Source organism: Oncorhynchus mykiss, chromosome 15, assembly GCF_057628025.1.
Source record: "Oncorhynchus mykiss isolate SJ-2025 chromosome 15, ASM5762802v1, whole genome shotgun sequence".
Classification (NCBI taxonomy): Eukaryota; Metazoa; Chordata; class Actinopteri; order Salmoniformes; family Salmonidae; genus Oncorhynchus; species Oncorhynchus mykiss.
This window is the reverse complement of record NC_143036.1, coordinates 17326916-17350969: the sequence shown is the minus strand read 5'-3', so window position 1 is coordinate 17350969 and position 24054 is coordinate 17326916. Positions and strand designations below refer to the sequence as shown.

Below are 24054 nucleotides of genomic sequence, written 5' to 3'. Positions count from 1 at the left end.
GGAGCAGACAACATCCTGAAATATGATGTGGCCCAGGTATAGAACCAGTACTGGAGCAGACAACATCCTGAAATATGATGTGGCCCAGGTATAGAACCAGTACTGGAGCATACAACATCCTGGAATATGATGTGGCCCAGGTATAGAACCAGTACTGAAGCAGACAACATCCTGAAATATGATGTGGCCCAGGGATAGAACCAGTACTGGAGCAGACAACATCCTGAAATATGATGTGGCCCAGGTATAGAACCAGTACTGGAGCAGACAACATCCTGAAATATGATGTGGCCCAGGTATAGAACCAGTACTGGAGCAGACAACATCCTGAAATATGATGTGGCCCAGGTATAGAATGGGTACTGAAGCAGACAACATCCTGAAATATGATGTGGCCCAGGTATAGAACCAGTACTGGAGCAGACAACATCCTGAAATATGATGTGGCCCTGGTATAGAACCAGTACTGGAGCAGACAACATCCTGAAATATGATGTGGCCCAGGTATAGAACCAGTACTAGAGCAGACAACATCCTGAAATATGATGTGGCCCAGGTATAGAACCAGTACTGGAGCAGACAACATCCTGAATTATGATGTGGCCCAGGTATAGAACCAGTACTGGAGCAGACAACATCCTGAAATATGATGTTGCCCAGGGATAGAACCAGTACTGGAGCAGACAACATCCTGAAATATGATGTGGCCCAGGTATAGAACCAGTACTGGAGCAGACAACATCCTGAAATATGATGTGGCCCAGGGATAGAACCAGTACTGGAGCAGACAACATCCTGAAATATGATGTGGCCCAGGTATAGAACCAGTACTGGAGCAGACAACATCCTGGAATATGATGTGGCCCAGGGATAGAACCAGTACTGGAGCAGACAACATCCTGAAATATGATGTGGCCCAGGTATAGAACCAGTACTGGAGCAGACAACATCCTGAAATATGATGTGGCCCAGGTATAGAACCAGTACTGGAGCAGACAACATCCTGAAATATGATGTGGCCCAGGTATAGAATGGGTACTGAAGCAGACAACATCCTGAAATATGATGTGGCCCAGGTATAGAACCAGTACTGGAGCAGACAACATCCTGAAATATGATGTGGCCCAGGTATAGAACCAGTACTGGAGCAGACAACATCCTGAAATATGATGTGGCCCAGGTATAGAATGGGTACTGAAGCAGACAACATCCTGAAATATGATGTGGCCCAGGTATAGAACCAGTACTGGAGCAGACAACATCCTGAAATATGATGTGGCCCTGGTATAGAACCAGTACTGGAGCAGACAACATCCTGAAATATGATGTGGCCCAGGTATAGAACCAGTACTAGAGCAGACAACATCCTGAAATATGATGTGGCCCAGGTATAGAACCAGTACTGGAGCAGACAACATCCTGAAATATGATGTGGCCCAGGTATAGAACCAGTACTGGAGCAGACAACATCCTGAAATATGATGTTGCCCAGGGATAGAACCAGTACTGGAGCAGACAACATCCTGAAATATGATGTGGCCCAGGTATAGAACCAGTACTGGAGCAGACAACATCCTGAAATATGATGTGGCCCAGGGATAGAACCAGTACTGGAGCAGACAACATCCTGAAATATGATGTGGCCCAGGTATAGAACCAGTACTGGAGCAGACAACATCCTGGAATATGATGTGGCCCAGGGATAGAACCAGTACTGGAGCAGACAACATCCTGAAATATGATGTGGCCCAGGGATAGAACCAGTACTGGAGCAGACAACATCCTGAAATATGATGTGACCCAGGTATAGAACCAGTACTGGAGCAGACAACATCCTGGAATATGATGTGGCCCAGGGATAGAACCAGTACTGGAGCAGACAACATCCTGAAATATGATGTGGCCCAGGTATAGAACCAGTACTGGAGCAGACAACATCCTGAAATATGATGTGACCCAGGTATAGAACCAGTACTGGAGCAGACAACATCCTGGAATATGATGTGGCCCAGGTATAGAACCAGTACTGGAGCAGACAACATCCTGAAATATGATGTTGCCCAGGTATAGAACCAGTACTGGAGCAGACAACATCCTGAAATATGATGTGGCCCAGGTATAGAACCAGTACTGGAGCAGACAACGTCCTGAAATATGATGTGGCCCAGGTATAGAACCAGTACTGGAGCAGACAACATCCTGAAATATGATGTGGCCCAGGGATAGAACCAGTACTGGAGCAGACAACATCCTGAAATATGATGTGGCCCAGGTATAGAACCAGTACTGGAGCAGACAACATCCTGAAATATGATGTTGCCCAGATATAGAACCAGTACTGGAGCAGACAACATCCTGAAATATGATGTGGCCCAGGTATAGAACCAGTACTGGAGCAGACAACATCCTGAAATATGATGTTGCCCAGGTATAGAACCAGTACTGGAGCAGACAACATCCTGAAATATGATGTGGCCCAGGGATAGAACCAGTACTGGAGCAGACAACATCCTGGAATATGATGTGGCCCAGGGATAGAACCAGTACTGGAGCAGACAACATCCTGGAATATGATGTGGCCCAGGTATAGAACCAGTACTGGAGCATACAACATCCTGGAATATGATGTGGCCCAGGTATAGAACCAGTACTGAAGCAGACAACATCCTGAAATATGATGTGGCCCAGGGATAGAACCAGTACTGGAGCAGACAACATCCTGAAATATGATGTGGCCCAGGTATAGAACCAGTACTGGAGCAGACAACATCCTGAAATATGATGTGGCCCAGGTATAGAACCAGTACTGGAGCAGACAACATCCTGAAATATGATGTGGCCCAGGTATAGAATGGGTACTGAAGCAGACAACATCCTGAAATATGATGTGGCCCAGGTATAGAACCAGTACTGGAGCAGACAACATCCTGAAATATGATGTGGCCCTGGTATAGAACCAGTACTGGAGCAGACAACATCCTGAAATATGATGTGGCCCAGGTATAGAACCAGTACTAGAGCAGACAACATCCTGAAATATGATGTGGCCCAGGTATAGAACCAGTACTGGAGCAGACAACATCCTGAATTATGATGTGGCCCAGGTATAGAACCAGTACTGGAGCAGACAACATCCTGAAATATGATGTTGCCCAGGGATAGAACCAGTACTGGAGCAGACAACATCCTGAAATATGATGTGGCCCAGGTATAGAACCAGTACTGGAGCAGACAACATCCTGAAATATGATGTGGCCCAGGGATAGAACCAGTACTGGAGCAGACAACATCCTGAAATATGATGTGGCCCAGGTATAGAACCAGTACTGGAGCAGACAACATCCTGGAATATGATGTGGCCCAGGGATAGAACCAGTACTGGAGCAGACAACATCCTGAAATATGATGTGGCCCAGGTATAGAACCAGTACTGGAGCAGACAACATCCTGAAATATGATGTGGCCCAGGTATAGAACCAGTACTGGAGCAGACAACATCCTGAAATATGATGTGGCCCAGGTATAGAATGGGTACTGAAGCAGACAACATCCTGAAATATGATGTGGCCCAGGTATAGAACCAGTACTGGAGCAGACAACATCCTGAAATATGATGTGGCCCTGGTATAGAACCAGTACTGGAGCAGACAACATCCTGAAATATGATGTGGCCCAGGTATAGAACCAGTACTAGAGCAGACAACATCCTGAAATATGATGTGGCCCAGGTATAGAACCAGTACTGGAGCAGACAACATCCTGAAATATGATGTGGCCCAGGTATAGAACCAGTACTGGAGCAGACAACATCCTGAAATATGATGTTGCCCAGGGATAGAACCAGTACTGGAGCAGACAACATCCTGAAATATGATGTGGCCCAGGTATAGAACCAGTACTGGAGCAGACAACATCCTGAAATATGATGTGGCCCAGGGATAGAACCAGTACTGGAGCAGACAACATCCTGAAATATGATGTGGCCCAGGTATAGAACCAGTACTGGAGCAGACAACATCCTGGAATATGATGTGGCCCAGGGATAGAACCAGTACTGGAGCAGACAACATCCTGAAATATGATGTGGCCCAGGGATAGAACCAGTACTGGAGCAGACAACATCCTGAAATATGATGTGACCCAGGTATAGAACCAGTACTGGAGCAGACAACATCCTGGAATATGATGTGGCCCAGGGATAGAACCAGTACTGGAGCAGACATCATCCTGGAATATGATGTGGCCCAGGTATAGAACCAGTACTGGAGCAGACAACATCCTGAAATATGATGTTGCCCAGGTATAGAACCAGTACTGGAGCAGACAACATCCTGAAATATGATGTGGCCCAGGTATAGAACCAGTACTGGAGCAGACAACGTCCTGAAATATGATGTGGCCCAGGTATAGAACCAGTACTGGAGCAGACAACATCCTGAAATATGATGTGGCCCAGGGATAGAACCAGTACTGGAGCAGACAACATCCTGAAATATGATGTGGCCCAGGTATAGAACCAGTACTGGAGCAGACAACATCCTGAAATATGATGTTGCCCAGATATAGAACCAGTACTGGAGCAGACAACATCCTGAAATATGATGTGGCCCAGGTATAGAACCAGTACTGGAGCAGACAACATCCTGAAATATGATGTTGCCCAGGTATAGAACCAGTACTGGAGCAGACAACATCCTGAAATATGATGTGGCCCAGGGATAGAACCAGTACTGGAGCAGACAACATCCTGGAATATGATGTGGCCCAGGGATAGAACCAGTACTGGAGCAGACAACATCCTGGAATATGATGTGGCCCAGGTATAGAACCAGTACTGGAGCAGACAACATCATGAAATATGATGTTGCCCAGGTATAGAACCAGTACTGGAGCAGACAACATCCTGAAATATGATGTTGCCCAGGTATAGAACCAGTACTGGAGCAGACAACATCCTGAAATATGATGTGGCCCAGGTATAGAACCAGTACTGGAGCAGACAACATCCTGGAATATGATGTTGCCCAGGTATAGAACCAGTACTAGAGCAGACAACATCCTGAAATATGATGTGGCCCAGGTATAGAACCAGTACTGGAGCAGACAACATCCTGAAATATGATGTGGCCCAGGGATAGAACCAGTACTGGAGCAGACAACATCCTGAAATATGTGGCCCAGGGATAGAACCAGTACTGGAGCAGACAACATCCTGAAATATGATGTGGCCCAGGTATAGAACCAGTACTGGAGCAGACAACATCCTGGAATATGATGTGGCCCAGGTATAGAGCCAGTACTGGAGCAGACAGCATCCTGAAATATGATGTGGCCCAGGGATAGAACCAGTACTGGAGCAGACAACATCCTGAAATATGATGTGGCCCAGGGATAGAACCAGTACTGGAGCAGACAACGTCCTGAAATATGATGTGGCCCAGGGATAGAACCAGTACTGGAGCAAACAACGTCCTGGAATATGATGTGGCCCAGGTATAGAACCAGTACTGGAGCAGACAACGTCCTGGAATATGATGTGGCCCAGGTATAGAACCAGTACTGGAGCAGACAACATCCTGAAATATGATGTGGCCCAGGTATAGAACCAGTACTGGAGCAGACAACATCCTGAAATATGATGTGGCCCAGGTATAGAACCAGTACTGGAGCAGACAACATCCTGGAATATGATGTGGCCCAGGTATAGAACCAGTACTGGAGCAGACAACATCCTGAAATATGATGTGGCCCAGGTATAGAACCAGTACTGGAGCAGACAACATCCTGGAATATGATGTGGCCCAGGGATAGAACCAGTACTGGAGCAGACAACATCCTGAAATATGATGTGGCCCAGGTATCGAACCAGTACTGGAGCAGACAACATCCTGAAATATGATGTGGCCCAGGTATAGAACCAGTACTGGAGCAGACAACATCCTGGAATATGATGTGGCCCAGGTATAGAACCAGTACTGAAGCAGACAACATCCTGAAATATGATGTGGCCCAGGGATAGAACCAGTACTGGAGCAGACAACATCCTGAAATATGATGTGGCCCAGGTATAGAACCAGTACTGGAGCAGACAACATCCTGAAATGTGATGTGGCCTAGGTATAGAACCAGTACTGGAGCAGACAACATCCTGAAATATGATGTGGCCCAGGTATAGAACCAGTACTGGAGCAGACAACATCCTGAAATATGATGTGACCCAGGTATAGAACCAGTACTGGAGCAGACAACATCCTGGAATATGATGTGGCCCAGGTATAGAACCAGTACTGGAGCAGACAACATCCTGAAATATGATGTTGCCCAGGTATAGAACCAGTACTGGAGCAGACAACATCCTGAAATATGATGTGGCCCAGGTATAGAACCAGTACTGGAGCAGACAACATCCTGAAATATGATGTGGCCCAGGTATAGAACCAGTACTGGAGCAGACAACATCCTGAAATATGATGTGGCCCAGGTATAGAACCAGTACTGGAGCAGACAACATCCTGAAATATGATGTTAACCAGGGATAGAACCAGTACTGGAGCAGACAACATCCTGAAATATGATGTGGCCCAGGTATAGAACCAGTACTGGAGCAGACAACATCCTGAAATATGATGTGGCCCAGGGATAGAACCAGTACTGGAGCAGACAACATCCTAAAATATGATGTGGCCCAGGTATAGAACCAGTACTGGAGCAGACAACATCCTGGAATATGATGTGGCCCAGGGATAGAACCAGTACTGGAGCAGACAACATCCTGAAATATGATGTGGCCCAGGGATAGAACCAGTACTGGAGCAGACAACATCCTGAAATATGATGTGACCCAGGTATAGAACCAGTACTGGAGCAGACAACATCCTGGAATATGATGTGGCCCAGGGATAGAACCAGTACTGGAGCAGACAACATCCTGAAATATGATGTGGCCCAGGTATAGAACCAGTACTGGAGCAGACAACATCCTGAAATATGATGTGACCCAGGTATAGAACCAGTACTGGAGCAGACAACATCCTGGAATATGATGTGGCCCAGGTATAGAACCAGTACTGGAGCAGACAACATCCTGAAATACGATGTTGCCCAGGTATAGAACCAGTACTGGAGCAGACAACATCCTGAAATATGATGTGGCCCAGGTATAGAACCAGTACTGGAGCAGACAACATCCTGAAATATGATGTGGCCCAGGTATAGAACCAGTACTGGAGCAGACAACATCCTGAAATATGATGTGGCCCAGGTATAGAACCAGTACTGGAGCAGACAACATCCTGAAATATGATGTGGCCCAGGGATAGAACCAGTACTGGAGCAGACAACATCCTGAAATATGATGTGGCCCAGGTATAGAACCAGTACTGGAGCAGACAACATCCTGAAATATGATGTTGCCCAGATATAGAACCAGTACTGGAGCAGACAACATCCTGAAATATGATGTGGCCCAGGTATAGAACCAGTACTGGAGCAGACAACATCCTGAAATATGATGTTGCCCAGGTATAGAACCAGTACTGGAGCAGACAACATCCTGAAATATGATGTGGCCCAGGGATAGAACCAGTACTGGAGCAGACAACATCCTGGAATATGATGTGGCCCAGGGATAGAACCAGTACTGGAGCAGACAACATCCTGGAATATGATGTGGCCCAGGTATAGAACCAGTACTGGAGCAGACAACATCATGAAATATGATGTTGCCCAGGTATAGAACCAGTACTGGAGCAGACAACATCCTGAAATATGATGTTGCCCAGGTATAGAACCAGTACTGGAGCAGACAACATCCTGAAATATGATGTGGCCCAGGTATAGAACCAGTACTGGAGCAGACAACATCCTGGAATATGATGTTGCCCAGGTATAGAACCAGTACTAGAGCAGACAACATCCTGAAATATGATGTGGCCCAGGTATAGAACCAGTACTGGAGCAGACAACATCCTGAAATATGATGTGGCCCAGGTATAGAACCAGTACTGGAGCAGACAACATCCTGAAATATGATGTGACCCAGGTATAGAACCAGTACTGGAGCAGACAACATCCTGGAATATGATGTGGCCCAGGTATAGAACCAGTACTGGAGCAGACAACATCCTGGAATATGATGTGGCCCAGGTATAGAGCCAGTACTGGAGCAGACAGCATCCTGAAATATGATGTGGCCCAGGGATAGAACCAGTACTGGAGCAGACAACATCCTGAAATATGATGTGGCCCAGGTATAGAACCAGTACTGGAGCAGACAACATCCTGGAATATGATGTGGCCCAGGGATAGAACCAGTACTGGAGCAGACAACATCCTGAAATATGATGTGGCCCAGGGATAGAACCAGTACTGGAGCAGACAACATCCTGAAATATGATGTGACCCAGGTATAGAACCAGTACTGGAGCAGACAACATCCTGGAATATGATGTGGCCCAGGTATAGAACCAGTACTGGAGCAGACAACATCCTGGAATATGATGTGGCCCAGGTATAGAGCCAGTACTGGAGCAGACAGCATCCTGAAATATGATGTGGCCCAGGGATAGAACCAGTACTGGAGCAGACAACATCCTGAAATATGATGTGGCCCAGGTATAGAACCAGTACTGGAGCAGACAACATCCTGGAATATGATGTGGCCCAGGGATAGAACCAGTACTGGAGCAGACAACATCCTGAAATATGATGTGGCCCAGGGATAGAACCAGTACTGGAGCAGACAACATCCTGAAATATGATGTGACCCAGGTATAGAACCAGTACTGGAGCAGACAACATCCTGGAATATGATGTGGCCCAGGGATAGAACCAGTACTGGAGCAGACAACATCCTGAAATATGATGTGGCCCAGGTATAGAACCAGTACTGGAGCAGACAACATCCTGAAATATGATGTGACCCAGGTATAGAACCAGTACTGGAGCAGACAACATCCTGGAATATGATGTGGCCCAGGTATAGAACCAGTACTGGAGCAGACAACATCCTGAAATACGATGTTGCCCAGGTATAGAACCAGTACTGGAGCAGACAACATCCTGAAATATGATGTGGCCCAGGTATAGAACCAGTACTGGAGCAGACAACATCCTGAAATATGATGTGGCCCAGGTATAGAACCAGTACTGGAGCAGACAACATCCTGAAATATGATGTGGCCCAGGTATAGAACCAGTACTGGAGCAGACAACATCCTGAAATATGATGTGGCCCAGGGATAGAACCAGTACTGGAGCAGACAACATCCTGAAATATGATGTGGCCCAGGTATAGAACCAGTACTGGAGCAGACAACATCCTGAAATATGATGTTGCCCAGATATAGAACCAGTACTGGAGCAGACAACATCCTGAAATATGATGTGGCCCAGGTATAGAACCAGTACTGGAGCAGACAACATCCTGAAATATGATGTTGCCCAGGTATAGAACCAGTACTGGAGCAGACAACATCCTGAAATATGATGTGGCCCAGGGATAGAACCAGTACTGGAGCAGACAACATCCTGGAATATGATGTGGCCCAGGGATAGAACCAGTACTGGAGCAGACAACATCCTGGAATATGATGTGGCCCAGGTATAGAACCAGTACTGGAGCAGACAACATCATGAAATATGATGTTGCCCAGGTATAGAACCAGTACTGGAGCAGACAACATCCTGAAATATGATGTTGCCCAGGTATAGAACCAGTACTGGAGCAGACAACATCCTGAAATATGATGTGGCCCAGGTATAGAACCAGTACTGGAGCAGACAACATCCTGGAATATGATGTTGCCCAGGTATAGAACCAGTACTAGAGCAGACAACATCCTGAAATATGATGTGGCCCAGGTATAGAACCAGTACTGGAGCAGACAACATCCTGAAATATGATGTGGCCCAGGTATAGAACCAGTACTGGAGCAGACAACATCCTGAAATATGATGTGACCCAGGTATAGAACCAGTACTGGAGCAGACAACATCCTGGAATATGATGTGGCCCAGGTATAGAACCAGTACTGGAGCAGACAACATCCTGGAATATGATGTGGCCCAGGTATAGAGCCAGTACTGGAGCAGACAGCATCCTGAAATATGATGTGGCCCAGGGATAGAACCAGTACTGGAGCAGACAACATCCTGAAATATGATGTGGCCCAGGGATAGAACCAGTACTGGAGCAAACAACATCCTGGAATATGATGTGGCCCAGGTATAGAACCAGTACTGGAGCAGACAACGTCCTGGAATATGATGTGGCCCAGGTATAGAACCAGTACTGGAGCAGACAACATCCTGAAATATGATGTGGCCCAGGTATAGAACCAGTACTGGAGCAGACAACATCCTGAAATATGATGTGGCCCAGGTATAGAACCAGTACTGGAGCAGACAACATCATGAAATATGATGTTGCCCAGGTATAGAACCAGTACTGGAGCAGACAACATCCTGAAATATGATGTTGCCCAGGTATAGAACCAGTACTGGAGCAGACAACATCCTGAAATATGATGTGGCCCAGGTATAGAACCAGTACTGGAGCAGACAACATCCTGGAATATGATGTTGCCCAGGTATAGAACCAGTACTAGAGCAGACAACATCCTGAAATATGATGTGGCCCAGGTATAGAACCAGTACTGGAGCAGACAACATCCTGAAATATGATGTGGCCCAGGTATAGAACCAGTACTGGAGCAGACAACATCCTGAAATATGATGTGACCCAGGTATAGAACCAGTACTGGAGCAGACAACATCCTGGAATATGATGTGGCCCAGGTATAGAACCAGTACTGGAGCAGACAACATCCTGGAATATGATGTGGCCCAGGTATAGAGCCAGTACTGGAGCAGACAGCATCCTGAAATATGATGTGGCCCAGGGATAGAACCAGTACTGGAGCAGACAACATCCTGAAATATGATGTGGCCCAGGGATAGAACCAGTACTGGAGCAAACAACATCCTGGAATATGATGTGGCCCAGGTATAGAACCAGTACTGGAGCAGACAACGTCCTGGAATATGATGTGGCCCAGGTATAGAACCAGTACTGGAGCAGACAACATCCTGAAATATGATGTGGCCCAGGTATAGAACCAGTACTGGAGCAGACAACATCCTGAAATATGATGTGGCCCAGGTATAGAACCAGTACTGGAGCAGACAACATCCTGGAATATGATGTGGCCCAGGTATAGAACCAGTACTGAAGCAGACAACATCCTGAAATATGATGTGGCCCAGGGATAGAACCAGTACTGGAGCAGACAACATCCTGAAATATGATGTGGCCCAGGTATAGAACCAGTACTGGAGCAGACAACATCCTGAAATATGATGTGGCCTAGGTATAGAACCAGTACTGGAGCAGACAACATCCTGAAATATGATGTGGCCCAGGTATAGAACCAGTACTGGAGCAGACAACATCCTGAAATATGATGTGGCCCAGGTATAGAATGGGTACTGAAGCAGACAACATCCTGAAATATGATGTGGCCCAGGTATAGAACCAGTACTGGAGCAGACAACATCCTGAAATATGATGTGGCCCTGGTATAGAACCAGTACTGGAGCAGACAACATCCTGGAATATGATGTGGCCCAGGGATAGAACCAGTACTAGAGCAGACAACATCCTGAAATATGATGTGGCCCAGGTATAGAACCAGTACTGGAGCAGACAACATCCTGAAATATGATGTGGCCCAGGTATAGAACCAGTACTGGAGCAGACAACATCCTGAAATATGATGTTGCCCAGGGATATAACTAGTACTGGAGCAGACAACATCCTGAAATGTGATGTGGCCCAGGTATAGAACCAGTACTGGAGCAGACAACATCCTGAAATATGATGTGGCCCAGGTATAGAACCAGTACTGGAGCAGACAACATCCTGGAATATGATGTGGCCCAGGGATAGAACCAGTACTGGAGCAGACAACATCCTGAAATATGATGTGGCCCAGGGATAGAACCAGTACTGGAGCAGACAACATCCTGAAATATGATGTGACCCAGGTATAGAACCAGTACTGGAGCAGACAACATCCAGGAATATGATGTGGCCCAGGGATAGAACCAGTACTGGAGCAGACAACAAACATCCTGAAATATGATGTGGCCCAGGTATAGAACCAGTACTGGAGCAGACAACATCCTGAAATATGATGTGACCCAGGTATAGAACCAGTACTGGAGCAGACAACATCCTGGAATATGATGTGGCCCAGGTATAGAACCAGTACTGGAGCAGACAACATCCTGAAATATGATGTTGCCCAGGTATAGAACCAGTACTGGAGCAGACAACATCCTGAAATATGATGTGGCCCAGGTATAGAACCAGTACTGGAGCAGACAACATCCTGAAATATGATGTGGCCCAGGTATAGAACCAGTACTGAAGCAGACAACATCCTGAAATATGATGTGGCCCAGGGATAGAACCAGTACTGGAGCAGACAACATCCTGAAATATGATGTGGCCCAGGTATAGAACCAGTACTGGAGCAGACAACATCCTGAAATATGATGTGGCCTAGGTATAGAACCAGTACTGGAGCAGACAACATCCTGAAATATGATGTGGCCCAGGTATAGAACCAGTACTGGAGCAGACAACATCCTGAAATATGATGTGGCCCAGGTATAGAATGGGTACTGAAGCAGACAACATCCTGAAATATGATGTGGCCCAGGTATAGAACCAGTACTGGAGCAGACAACATCCTGAAATATGATGTGGCCCTGGTATAGAACCAGTACTGGAGCAGACAACATCCTGGAATATGATGTGGCCCAGGGATAGAACCAGTACTAGAGCAGACAACATCCTGAAATATGATGTGGCCCAGGTATAGAACCAGTACTGGAGCAGACAACATCCTGAAATATGATGTGGCCCAGGTATAGAACCAGTACTGGAGCAGACAACATCCTGAAATATGATGTTGCCCAGGGATATAACTAGTACTGGAGCAGACAACATCCTGAAATGTGATGTGGCCCAGGTATAGAACCAGTACTGGAGCAGACAACATCCTGAAATATGATGTGGCCCAGGTATAGAACCAGTACTGGAGCAGACAACATCCTGGAATATGATGTGGCCCAGGGATAGAACCAGTACTGGAGCAGACAACATCCTGAAATATGATGTGGCCCAGGGATAGAACCAGTACTGGAGCAGACAACATCCTGAAATATGATGTGACCCAGGTATAGAACCAGTACTGGAGCAGACAACATCCAGGAATATGATGTGGCCCAGGGATAGAACCAGTACTGGAGCAGACAACAAACATCCTGAAATATGATGTGGCCCAGGTATAGAACCAGTACTGGAGCAGACAACATCCTGAAATATGATGTGACCCAGGTATAGAACCAGTACTGGAGCAGACAACATCCTGGAATATGATGTGGCCCAGGTATAGAACCAGTACTGGAGCAGACAACATCCTGAAATATGATGTTGCCCAGGTATAGAACCAGTACTGGAGCAGACAACATCCTGAAATATGATGTGGCCCAGGTATAGAACCAGTACTGGAGCAGACAACATCCTGAAATATGATGTGGCCCAGGTATAGAACCAGTACTGGAGCAGACAACATCCTGAAATATGATGTGGCCCAGGTATAGAACCAGTACTGGAGCAGACAACATCCTGAAATATGATGTGGCCCAGGTATAGAATGGGTACTGAAGCAGACAACATCCTGAATTATGATGTGGCCCAGGAATAGAACCAGACCAGTGTCTGGCACTCTTGATAGGAGCTGTGTGTGTATGGCCTCTGGAGTTTTAGCTGGTATTCCACTTTTTGCACACTGAGACGATTTTGTTTGTATTTGTTTACGGTGGTACGTACGCTTATTTTCTGAAAAATATAGCAGTAAACAACTCTGTGTGTGTGTGTGTGTGTGTGTGTGTGTGTGTGTGTGTGTGTGTGTGTGTGTGCGTGCGTGCGTGCGTGCGTGCGTGCGTGCGTGCGTGCGTGCGTGCGTGCGTGCGTGCGTGCGTGCGTGATATCCCATCTATGCTCTCAGGCAGGCAGTTCAGTTGAATCTCTCGTGCTTCAACTGTCATATACCAGTGGGGCTTAGTTCTAATACGTATCACCACCCCCCCCTATTGGACGGGACTCATCTTGCACCACGTGTTCTTTGCCTCAATTGACATTCCTCTGAATCTCACCAAGTCCTATCACACCTTGTCTTTGTCAAAATGTCTCAACATAGGAAGCACTACTCTTATCATAGCATATTATTTTTGATCAGTTAATGGTTGTTGAATTGTGTCCCGGTGAAGAAAGATATGTCCTTCCTTCTCCTCCTCATTAGTTTGGCCCACCTGATTCTGTCACATTACATTCATTAACTTCTATTGCCCACCTGCCTAAGTAACAGGGCGGCTCATGCATAAGTCATATCTGTGTTAGGCAGTGAATAATTTAGAGTCAGAACAGCGAGTCTGTGAACCAGGGAGAATGGAGGAGTGTGACACTTCTCACCTGGGTAATCATAGCTAGGGAGATAGAAACGGCTCTCAAAGGACATGGAAACAAAGGTGGGTTCACACACACACACATTTGAAATACTTTATTTGAATCCACAAATCACATTACATCAAGAAGGTTTTGGATAGATAGACACTGAAGGATGCAAGGATACACATACACACAGGAGATGTAGCGCTGTGTCAGACCACTAATTTCCTCCTCAAGCTAAATGCAATTAATGCACACGCACACACACACACACTTTATCATCTGGGTGGGGATTGATGCAGAAAAGATTACAGATTCAGTGTTTTTCTGCACGTGGGCGTGCCTGTGTGTGTGTGTCTTCACCTGGAACTACATATCAATAGAGCCCCCTCTGGTATATAGTGTGTGTCCTGTCATTCATATCAACCTGCACAATTTCAAACACACACATGCTCTGTAGGGACGCACAGAGGTCTCAGATTTTTGATTAAGTAAGCCAAGTTCCAACAGCATTCTTTCTATGTGCCTCAGCAGCAGAAAAGGGGTTACACACAAACAACCACACTCCAATTTCCCTGCATACAACACACTGTTGCACCTGACTGGGAAATTACTTTTCCTGTTCCCTTTCCTGGTATGGCTCTCGATTGGTCGATGTTCCTCGCTTGTGAGATTAAAAGCAGTGTTTTGATTTATGGCCGGAACATACAGTACTCCTCATTTTAGGGATGTTATGACAGCGTTGAGCCAAACTGACTCTGCATTGCAATTGATGTTTGGGTTAGTATTTAATATAACCAACGTATCTGATGTAGGTCTGCACTGGGCCTTGAAATGTGATTCCATTGAAACACAGAGTAGGTTTCTGTAAGGGTTTCATCATTTTCATTATTACTGAAAACGAAAGGACATTTCTCTCCGATTATTTTCCAGAGGAGATCTTCCAGACCCATATTGCCCACTGGTGGTCTCCGGACGGTGCCCGGCTGGCATATGCCACCATCAACGACACCATGGTGCCCAAGATGGAGATCCCCATGTTCACAGGAACTACTTACCCTACTGGGAGGGAGTACCACTACCCTAAGGTTAGAACAGTATGATTACTAACCTAGTACTGACTGAAAACCACTACCCTAAAAGCCAATTTATGCTTGATCCGAAAATGTGGTCGGAGCCTTCGTGTAGAGTGTGTGACAAAATTGCGGAGCCTCTGGAGGCATGCAGAGGCCACATCGAGCTCCGTACCTCATTGCCATGCACCTCTTACATGTTGTAATAATGGCTGCGTAGCTCCGCATTGACATGATTGGTTGACGGTAGGTGGGGGACGGTACGTCCTGTATAAACACAAACTCACTTCCTTGACAACTTCCTTCACAATAGAACAGTATAATTACTAACCTAGTACTGACTGAAACCCACAACTCTAAGTCAACAAAGGGACTAGGGCTAGGAGGAATGGGCTGTAAGTTAGGGTCAGGACTGTTGCTGTCACCGTGGTGCATCGGTCAGAATGCAAAAGGAGATGGAGATGAGGAGTCCAGGGTTAGGGGTATTTATTATACACAGTGAACAACAGAGGCACATGGGGGGGGGGGTTAGGAGTTGGATGGAATTCAAATAATCAAAGCTCGATGATGAGCTGGTTATTTTAATCAGACGTGTAGTGCTGGGGCAAAAAACAAAACATGCACCCGGGGGTGTGGGGGCCCAGGACTGAGTTTGGGAAATGTTTTAGGATGTGGTGGCTGTCTCATATTACACACAAAGGAAGGAAGGGTGCGCCGTACCATCACCAAACATGAACCGTTACTAGTATATAGAGAGGAGCATGCTGCTTTTGTGGGAAACAGAGGAGTGAGGAGAGGTGATTAGGGAGTGGGAACAGGTGTGGAGGGAAGGGGCGTGGCCTAGGATAATTGGAAGCAATTGGTCCTGTGGTTGCCGTGACCCTTCACAACACTAAGGTTATAGCAGTATGATTACTAACCTATTACTGACTGAAAACATGCACTCTACTGTGCAACACTACACTGCAGAAAATTGTACCACCGCTCAAAGGTACGTTATCATTAAACACACATAAAGGTACGTTATCATTAAACACACATAAAGGTACGTTATCATTAAACACACATAAAGGTACGTTATCATTAAACACACATAAAGGTACGTTATCATTAAACACACATAAAGGTACGTTATCATTAAACACACATAAAGGTAAAACAAACTATCTTGGGAAATGGGAAAATATACCAGCATGGAGTTATTGATGGAATTTGAACTCATATAGTCTCTCTGTCCTCTTTTCCTCCATGCAGGCTGGGGAGGAGAACCCAGTCATCTCTCTGTATGTGGTCAACCTGAATGGGCCCCTGCACACCATGGAGATGAGGAGGCCTGAGGACCAGAGGATGGGGTACACCCCCCCACACAGCACAACACACAACACCAACCTCAGATACAATACTACTCAACTGCTAACAGTAGATAGGTTTAATACATTTGACATTTAACAGACTCATATCCAAAGTGACTTACAGGAGCAATTAGGGTTAAGTGCCTTGCTCAAGGGCACATCAACAGATTTATCACCGAGTCGGCTTGGGGATTTGAACCAGTGACCTTTCGGTTTACTGGCCCAACACGCTTAACCGCTAGGCTACCTGCCTCCCCACTACTAATACTGCTACTACTACTATATATAACATGGTTATATACCCTTATGGCTTTCAAAGGGATGAGCTCTGTTACACATGCAATATGTCAGTAAGACTTTCCTACTCCTTTATTCTAGACATTGTATTTGCATGAATAAATGCATAGTCACAATAACACTCTTGTTTTGTTTTGTGTTGGACAGAGAGTACTATGTCACCATGGTGAAATGGGCGACTACCACCAAACTGGCAGTGAACTGGTTAAACAGAGCCCAGAACATATCCATGCTGACTCTGTGTCAGGCCACCACTGGCGTCTGCACCAAGGTGTGTGTCTGTGCGTCTGTTTTTCAGCCCACTTCATTCACTTTTCATCTGCTTTTCATTGACTTTTCTTTCAAATTGTCTGTTTAGAAACACGAGGACGAGAGCGAAAGTTGGCTACACAGGCAGGTAAGAAACCAACAAGATTCAATACAAACAATGTCTTAGTGCTCTTAAAGGTAGAGCGAAATGACGTCACAACAAGGAGCACCGCAGATATTGAGATGAGCGAGATGCAAGACACTCTCACACAGTCACACACAGTGTCGTTGCATGGCCACGGGTTCGCTTCATTCTCTTCACAGCGCAGTAGCCACGGGACCAAAACAGTGGAGAAGTTGAGCCTCACTCTTCAACAGTCTTAGTTGTTGAGAAAATTGACCCACTATGCTGTCTACTTTCTGCATCCACGTCATATCGCTGATTCTACCTTTTATCTTCTAGATCTTTTTCGCAGTGCTACAGAGTGGAATGCCACTCCATCATTTCTAGATATGTTAGAAATATGTTTATACATGTGTATATATAATCTCATCAAAAGAAGAAATGTCCTCTCACCGCCAACTGCGTTTATTTTCAGCAAACTTAACGTGTAAATATTTGTATGAATATAAGATTCAACAACTGAGACATAAACTGAACAAGTTCCACAGCCATGTGACTAACAGAAATGTAATAATGTGTCCCTGAACAAATGGGGGTTCAAAATCAAAAGTAACAGTCAGTATCTGGTGTGGCCACCAGCTGCATTAAGTACTGCAGTGCATCTCCTCCTCATGGACTGCACCAGATTTGTCAGTTCTTGCTGTGGGATGTTATCCCACTCTTCCACCAAGGCACCTGCAAGGTCCCGGACATTTCTGGGGGGAATGGCCCTAGCCCTCACCCTCCGATCCAACAGGTCCCAGACGTGAACAATGGGATTGAGATCCTGGCTCTTCGATGACCATCGCAGAACACTGACATTCCTGTATTGCAGAAAATCAAGCACAGAACGAGCAGTAAAGCTAGTGGCATTGTCATGCAAGAGGGTCATGTCAAGATGAGCCTGCAGGGAGGGCACCACATGAGGGAGGAGGATGTCTTCCCTGTAATGCACAGCGTTGAGATTGCCTGCAATGACAACAAGCTCAGTCCGATGATGCTGTGACACACCGCCCCAGACCATGACGGACCCTCCACGATGTACCAATCCTATGCAGGTGTTGTTACACGTGGTCTGCCACTGCGAGGACGATCTTTGTCCTGTCTCCCTGTAGCGCTGTCTTAGGCGTCTCACATTATGGACATTGTAATTTATTGCCCTGGCCACATCTGCAGTCCTCATGCCTCCTTGCAGCATGCCTAAGGCACATTCACGCAGATGAGCAGGGACTCTGGACATCTTTCTTCTGGTGTTGTTCAGAGTCATTCGAAAGGCCTCTTTAGTGTCCTAAGTTTTCAGAACTGTGACCTTAATTGCCTACCGTCTGTAAGTTGTTAGTGTCTTAATGACCGTTCCACAGGTGCATGTTCATTAATTGTTTATGGCTCATTGAACAAGCATGGGAAACAGTGTTTAAACCCTTTACAATGAAGATCTGTGAAGTTATTTGGATTTCTACGAATTATCTTTGAAAGACAGCGTCCTGAAAAAGGGATGTTTTTTTCTGCTGAGTTTGTGTGTTCTATGTGTGTTATATGACTGGTGTGCAGAATGAGGAGCCGCTGTTCTCCAAAGATGGTCTGAAGTTGTTCTTCACCAGAGCCATCCCACAGGGAGGCAGGGGCAAGTTCTTCCACATCTCCATGTCCATCACACAGGTACTGTATACTCCCCTTCTACACACTCTCTTCTGTGTTCTGCACGAGGGCTTCCATACACTAGAATTGCTGCCTATAGCATAGCATAGACAACAGCCACTTCCGTAATATCTTCCATCACAAGTAGCACAGAAGTCAGTTCAACTAAGTGTGCACTCCTAACATGACAAGAAGACATTGAGTCCAGTGATTTTTAACATGCAGTATATGTATCTCCCTTTCCTTTTCCTCCCTCTCTCTCCCTCTCCCCTTCCCTCTCCATTTCCCCCTCCCTCTCCTTCTCTCTGTCTCTCTCCCGCTCCCCTTCCCTCTCTCTCCCACTCCCTCTCCTTCTCTCTCTCCCCTTCCCTCTAACTCCCCGTTCCTCTCCTCCCCCCTCTCTCTCCAGCCCAACACCAGCACAGACACGCTGCAGTCAATCACGTCTGGAGACTGGGATGTCACCCAGGTCCTAGCCTACAACGAGGACAGCCAGCTAATGTGAGCTCCCTGACCCAGCTGGGCCACACACAAACACACACACACATGCACTCGCATGTAGTATATACACACATTTATGCTGTAATTATGAAACAAACACCCACCCACAAAACCTAAAGCAAACAATTCAACAAACCCCTCTCTCCCCTCTCTCTCTTTCGCTCTCCCTCTCTTTCTCCCCCATCTCCCACCCCCCTCTTTCTCTCCTCTTCTCGCTTCCTCCCCCTTCGCTTCCTCTCCCCTCTTTCTCTCTCTCCCCCACCCTCTCGCTCTCCCCTCCCACCTCTCTCTCTTTCTCTCCCCTCCCACCTCTCTCTCTCTCAACCCCCCCACCCTCTCTCTCCCCCTATATCTCTCCTCTCCCCCATCTCTCTCTCTCTCTCTCTCCCCTCCCCCTTTCTCTCCCCCTATCTCTCTCTCCCCCTATCTCTCTCTCCCCACTCTCTCACTGTTGGTATAATTTCATTATTTCCAATTTGTTTTCATTAATTGAATTCACTTAGTCTATTTTATGAGAATTTGTAAGATTCTTATTTGCATAAAATAGACGGAGACCAGTCTTATCAAAATTAGATAATAGTATTTATTCTCGGAGCGCGCTGCCGTGTAACCACGAACAACAGTTTATATACAAAATATGACATCACAAGTTCTAGAATGAATGTCCTCCTCCCGACCAAGACAGAGCAAGTTTAAAAGTTCATTCCGACCCACTAGCACACACACAGGACACACAATAAAACTGAATTAACTCTTGACCCCTCACCATTATCGATCACCACTTAGATGACAGTTCTAGTTAACAGAAAACCTGGGAATGCACTCACTGCCTTATCTAAAATACCCCAGAGCTAAGTTTCGTTGGTTCAACCATAGGTTAAAGACCTTTTCTGTTTACTGAAAAACCCCCACTTCCAATATTCTCCAACCTGACTAGAATGGTACATATCTTATTTAATTACCCCCTGTTTCAGGCTCCACAATCCCTCACTTATGAATTCATATTGTTAATCAGATATAATAAAACAGAGTATAAGTTTACTTAGTTACAGTTCTATTTAAAATGGGGATATTGTTTTGTCATTTATTCATAAAATTCCTAACACTCGCTCTCCCCCTATCTCTCTCTTCCCTAAATCTCTCTTTCCCCCATCTCTCTCCCCTCTCGCTCTCTCCCTCCCCCTCTCTCTCTCCCCTTCTCTCTCTCCCTATCTCCCTCACCCACCTCTTGCTTCCTCACCCCTCTCTCTTGCTCTCTTTCTCTTTCCCCTCCCCCCTCTCTCTCCCCCTCCGCACTCCCCTTCTCTCTACCCCTCCGCACTCCCCTTCTCTCTCCCCCTCCCCCTCTCTCTCCCCTCCCTCTCTTTCTCTCCCCTCTCTCTCTCCCCCTCCCCTTTCCCTCTCTCTCTCTCCCCACTCCGTATCTTTCTCTCTCTCAATTCAATTCAATTCAAGGGGCTTTATTGGCATGGGAAACATATGTTAACATTGCCAAAACAAGTGAAGTAGATAATATACAAAAGTGAAAGAAACAATAAAAATAAACAGTAAACATTACACTCACAGAAGTTACAAAAGAATAAAGACATTACAAATGTCATATTATGAATATATACAATGTTGTAACGGCTGCTGTCCCTGTACAGGGATCAACATCAGCGGACATCAGAATCAGAAATTTCAGAGTGACAACTAATAGTACTCGATACAACTCAAACTTTCATTAAAACACACATGCAGGGTACTCAATTAAAGCTACACTCGTTGTGAATCTAGCCAACATGTCAGATTTTTAAAATGCTTTTCGGCGAAAGCATGAGAAGCTATTATCTGATAGCATGCAACACCCCAATATACCTGAAGGGGACGTAAACAAAAGAATTAGCGTAGCCGGCGCTACACAAAAACGCAGAAATAAAATATAAAACATTCATTACCTTTGACGAGCTTCTTTGTTGGCACTCCTATATGTCCCATAAACATCACAATTGGGTCTTTTTTTCGATTAAATCCGTCCACGTATACCCAAAATGTCCATTTATGAAGCCCGTCTGATCCATGAAAAAGCACCGTTCCAAAACGCACTGTCATTTTTTTTAATTAAAAAAATTACCTATAAACTTTGACAAAACACTTCAAACTACTTTTGTAATCCAACTTTAGGTATTAGTAAACGTTAATAATCGATCAAATTGATCACGGGGCGATCTGTTTTCAATAGCAGCACGTTTTGAAATCATGGTCCACATTCTCTCTTTCATAACTTCCTGTGGTGTGCTCGACGACAGGAAGTGCCTATTCCTCATTTTACCAAGGATTAATTTAAAATCAATTGACAGTACTGGAAGCTGTAGGCATTGTAAACAGGGCCCCATCTATTTTCCCTTGTCATAGACAATACAGAGACTGGCGGAGGGATATTTTTTGGGGGGTTTTTGTGAACAGTTTTCCTTGGGATTTTTTCTGCTAAACGCGTACTGTTATAGTCACAGACATGATTTAACCAGTTTTATAAACTTCAGAGTGGTTTCTATCCACACATACTAATCATATGCAGATACTATATTCCTGGCATGAGTAGCAGGACGTTGAAATGTTGCGCGATTTTTTTTAAAAAGCTGCAAAAATGTGCAGCCTCTTTAACAGGTTTTAAAGTACAAAAGGGAAATTAAATACACATAAATATGGGTTGTATTTACAATGGTGTTTGTTCTTCACTGGTTGCCCTTTTCTTGTGGCAGCAGGTCACAAACCTTGCTGCTGTGATGGCACACTGTGGTATTTCACCAAGTAGATATGGGAGTTTATCAAAATCGGGTTTCTTTCGAATTCATTGTGGATCTGTGTAATCTGAGGGTAAATATGTGTCTCTAATATGGTCATACATTTGGCAGGAGGTTAGGAAGTGCAGCTCAGTTTCCACCTCATTATGTGGGCAGTGTGCACATAGCCTGTCTTCTCATGAGAGCCAGGTCTGCCTACGGCAGTCTTTCTCAATAGCAAGGCTATGCTCACTGAGTCTGTGCATAGTCAAAGCTTTCCTTAAGTTTGGGTCTGTCACAGTGGTCAGGTCTCTCTCTCTCTCCCCACCCTTTCTCTTCCTCTCTCTCGACCCCTCTCCTCTCCCCCCTCCCCAACTCTCTCCATTCCCCCCTCTCTCTTCTCTCTCTCTGTAACCAAAGCTAGCTCAGCTACAGCTCACCTACAAAAGTTACTTTGAGGTGTGAACTTGTTTCTGCCAGATTTGTTCCTGGCCTACTTTAGTAACAAAAAAAATGCAAAGCCTCTGCATCTCTCTGACATCATATTTAATTTATGTTACATCCCTTCGAGTGGCAAGACTATGCTACTGTTGGAACTGTCTGCACTCTAGCTGCTTATACCTACCCAAGCCGACATGTTTCTGTTGAACTGTACTGCTGGAATCTTTACACTAACCTACTTTCAATCTCACTTCATAGACTCCTTACACTTTGTGACTAATGCAATGTTTCAGTGATGTAATGTTGCGTGCACACATGCATTTGTTATATTATTTATTAGTTTAACATACAGTACCAGTAAAGAGTTTGGACACAACTACTCATTCAAGGGTTTTTCTTTATTTTGACTATTTTCTACATTGTAGAAAAATAGTGAAGACAGACATCAAAACTATGAAATAACACATATGTAATCGTGTAGTAACCAAAAATTTGTTAAAAAATCAAAATATATTTAATATTTGAGATTCTTCAAAGTAGCCACCCTTTGCCTTAATGACAGCTTTGCACACCCTTGGCGTCCACATATGTGGAGATCATCTGTTCACCTACTCTGCATCTCACAAATACACGGCGGTTGGAACCAAAAATCTCTCATTTGGACTCAGCCCAAAGGACAGATTTCCACCGGTCGAATGTCCTTTGCTCGTGTTTCTTGGCCCTAGCAAGTCTCTTCTCACATGTTATTTCATGGTTTTGATGTCATCACTATTATTCTACAATGTAGAAAATAGTAAAAAATAAAGAAAAACCCTGGAATGAGTAGGTGCGTCCAAACTTTTAACTGGTACTGCACATCCAACTTTAAATGTTTATTATGTATCTTGCAGATACTTCTTGAGTACTGAGGATGATCCGAAGCGAAGGCACCTCTACAGGTAACACATACATAGCTCTGTAATGTAACCGTCTGTAATGCTGTTCTCTTCTGTTGTGCCTAGCTCTGTTGCCCACCACCCAAAAGACATGGGTTCTTTTGGTTTCACTTGGTTACAATTTC

The 24054-nt window shown here is 45.4% G+C and overlaps 1 protein-coding gene across 4 annotated transcripts in view; it reads left to right on the top strand.

Moving 5' to 3' along the window:
* The window catches only part of LOC110489714 (A-type potassium channel modulatory protein DPP6), a 363201-nt gene that overhangs the window by 323618 nt on the left and 15529 nt on the right, over window positions 1-24054 (top strand). For all 4 annotated transcript variants that reach the window (XM_021562496.3, XM_021562499.3, XM_021562495.3 and 1 more), the window contains 7 exons: window positions 15452-15606; window positions 16846-16943; window positions 17388-17511; window positions 17599-17637; window positions 19204-19311; window positions 19700-19791; window positions 23885-23932. In XM_021562496.3, the coding sequence (XP_021418171.1) occupies window positions 15452-15606; window positions 16846-16943; window positions 17388-17511; window positions 17599-17637; window positions 19204-19311; window positions 19700-19791; window positions 23885-23932 (664 nt within the window). The remainder of the gene's footprint in view (window positions 1-15451; window positions 15607-16845; window positions 16944-17387; window positions 17512-17598; window positions 17638-19203; window positions 19312-19699; window positions 19792-23884; window positions 23933-24054) is intronic.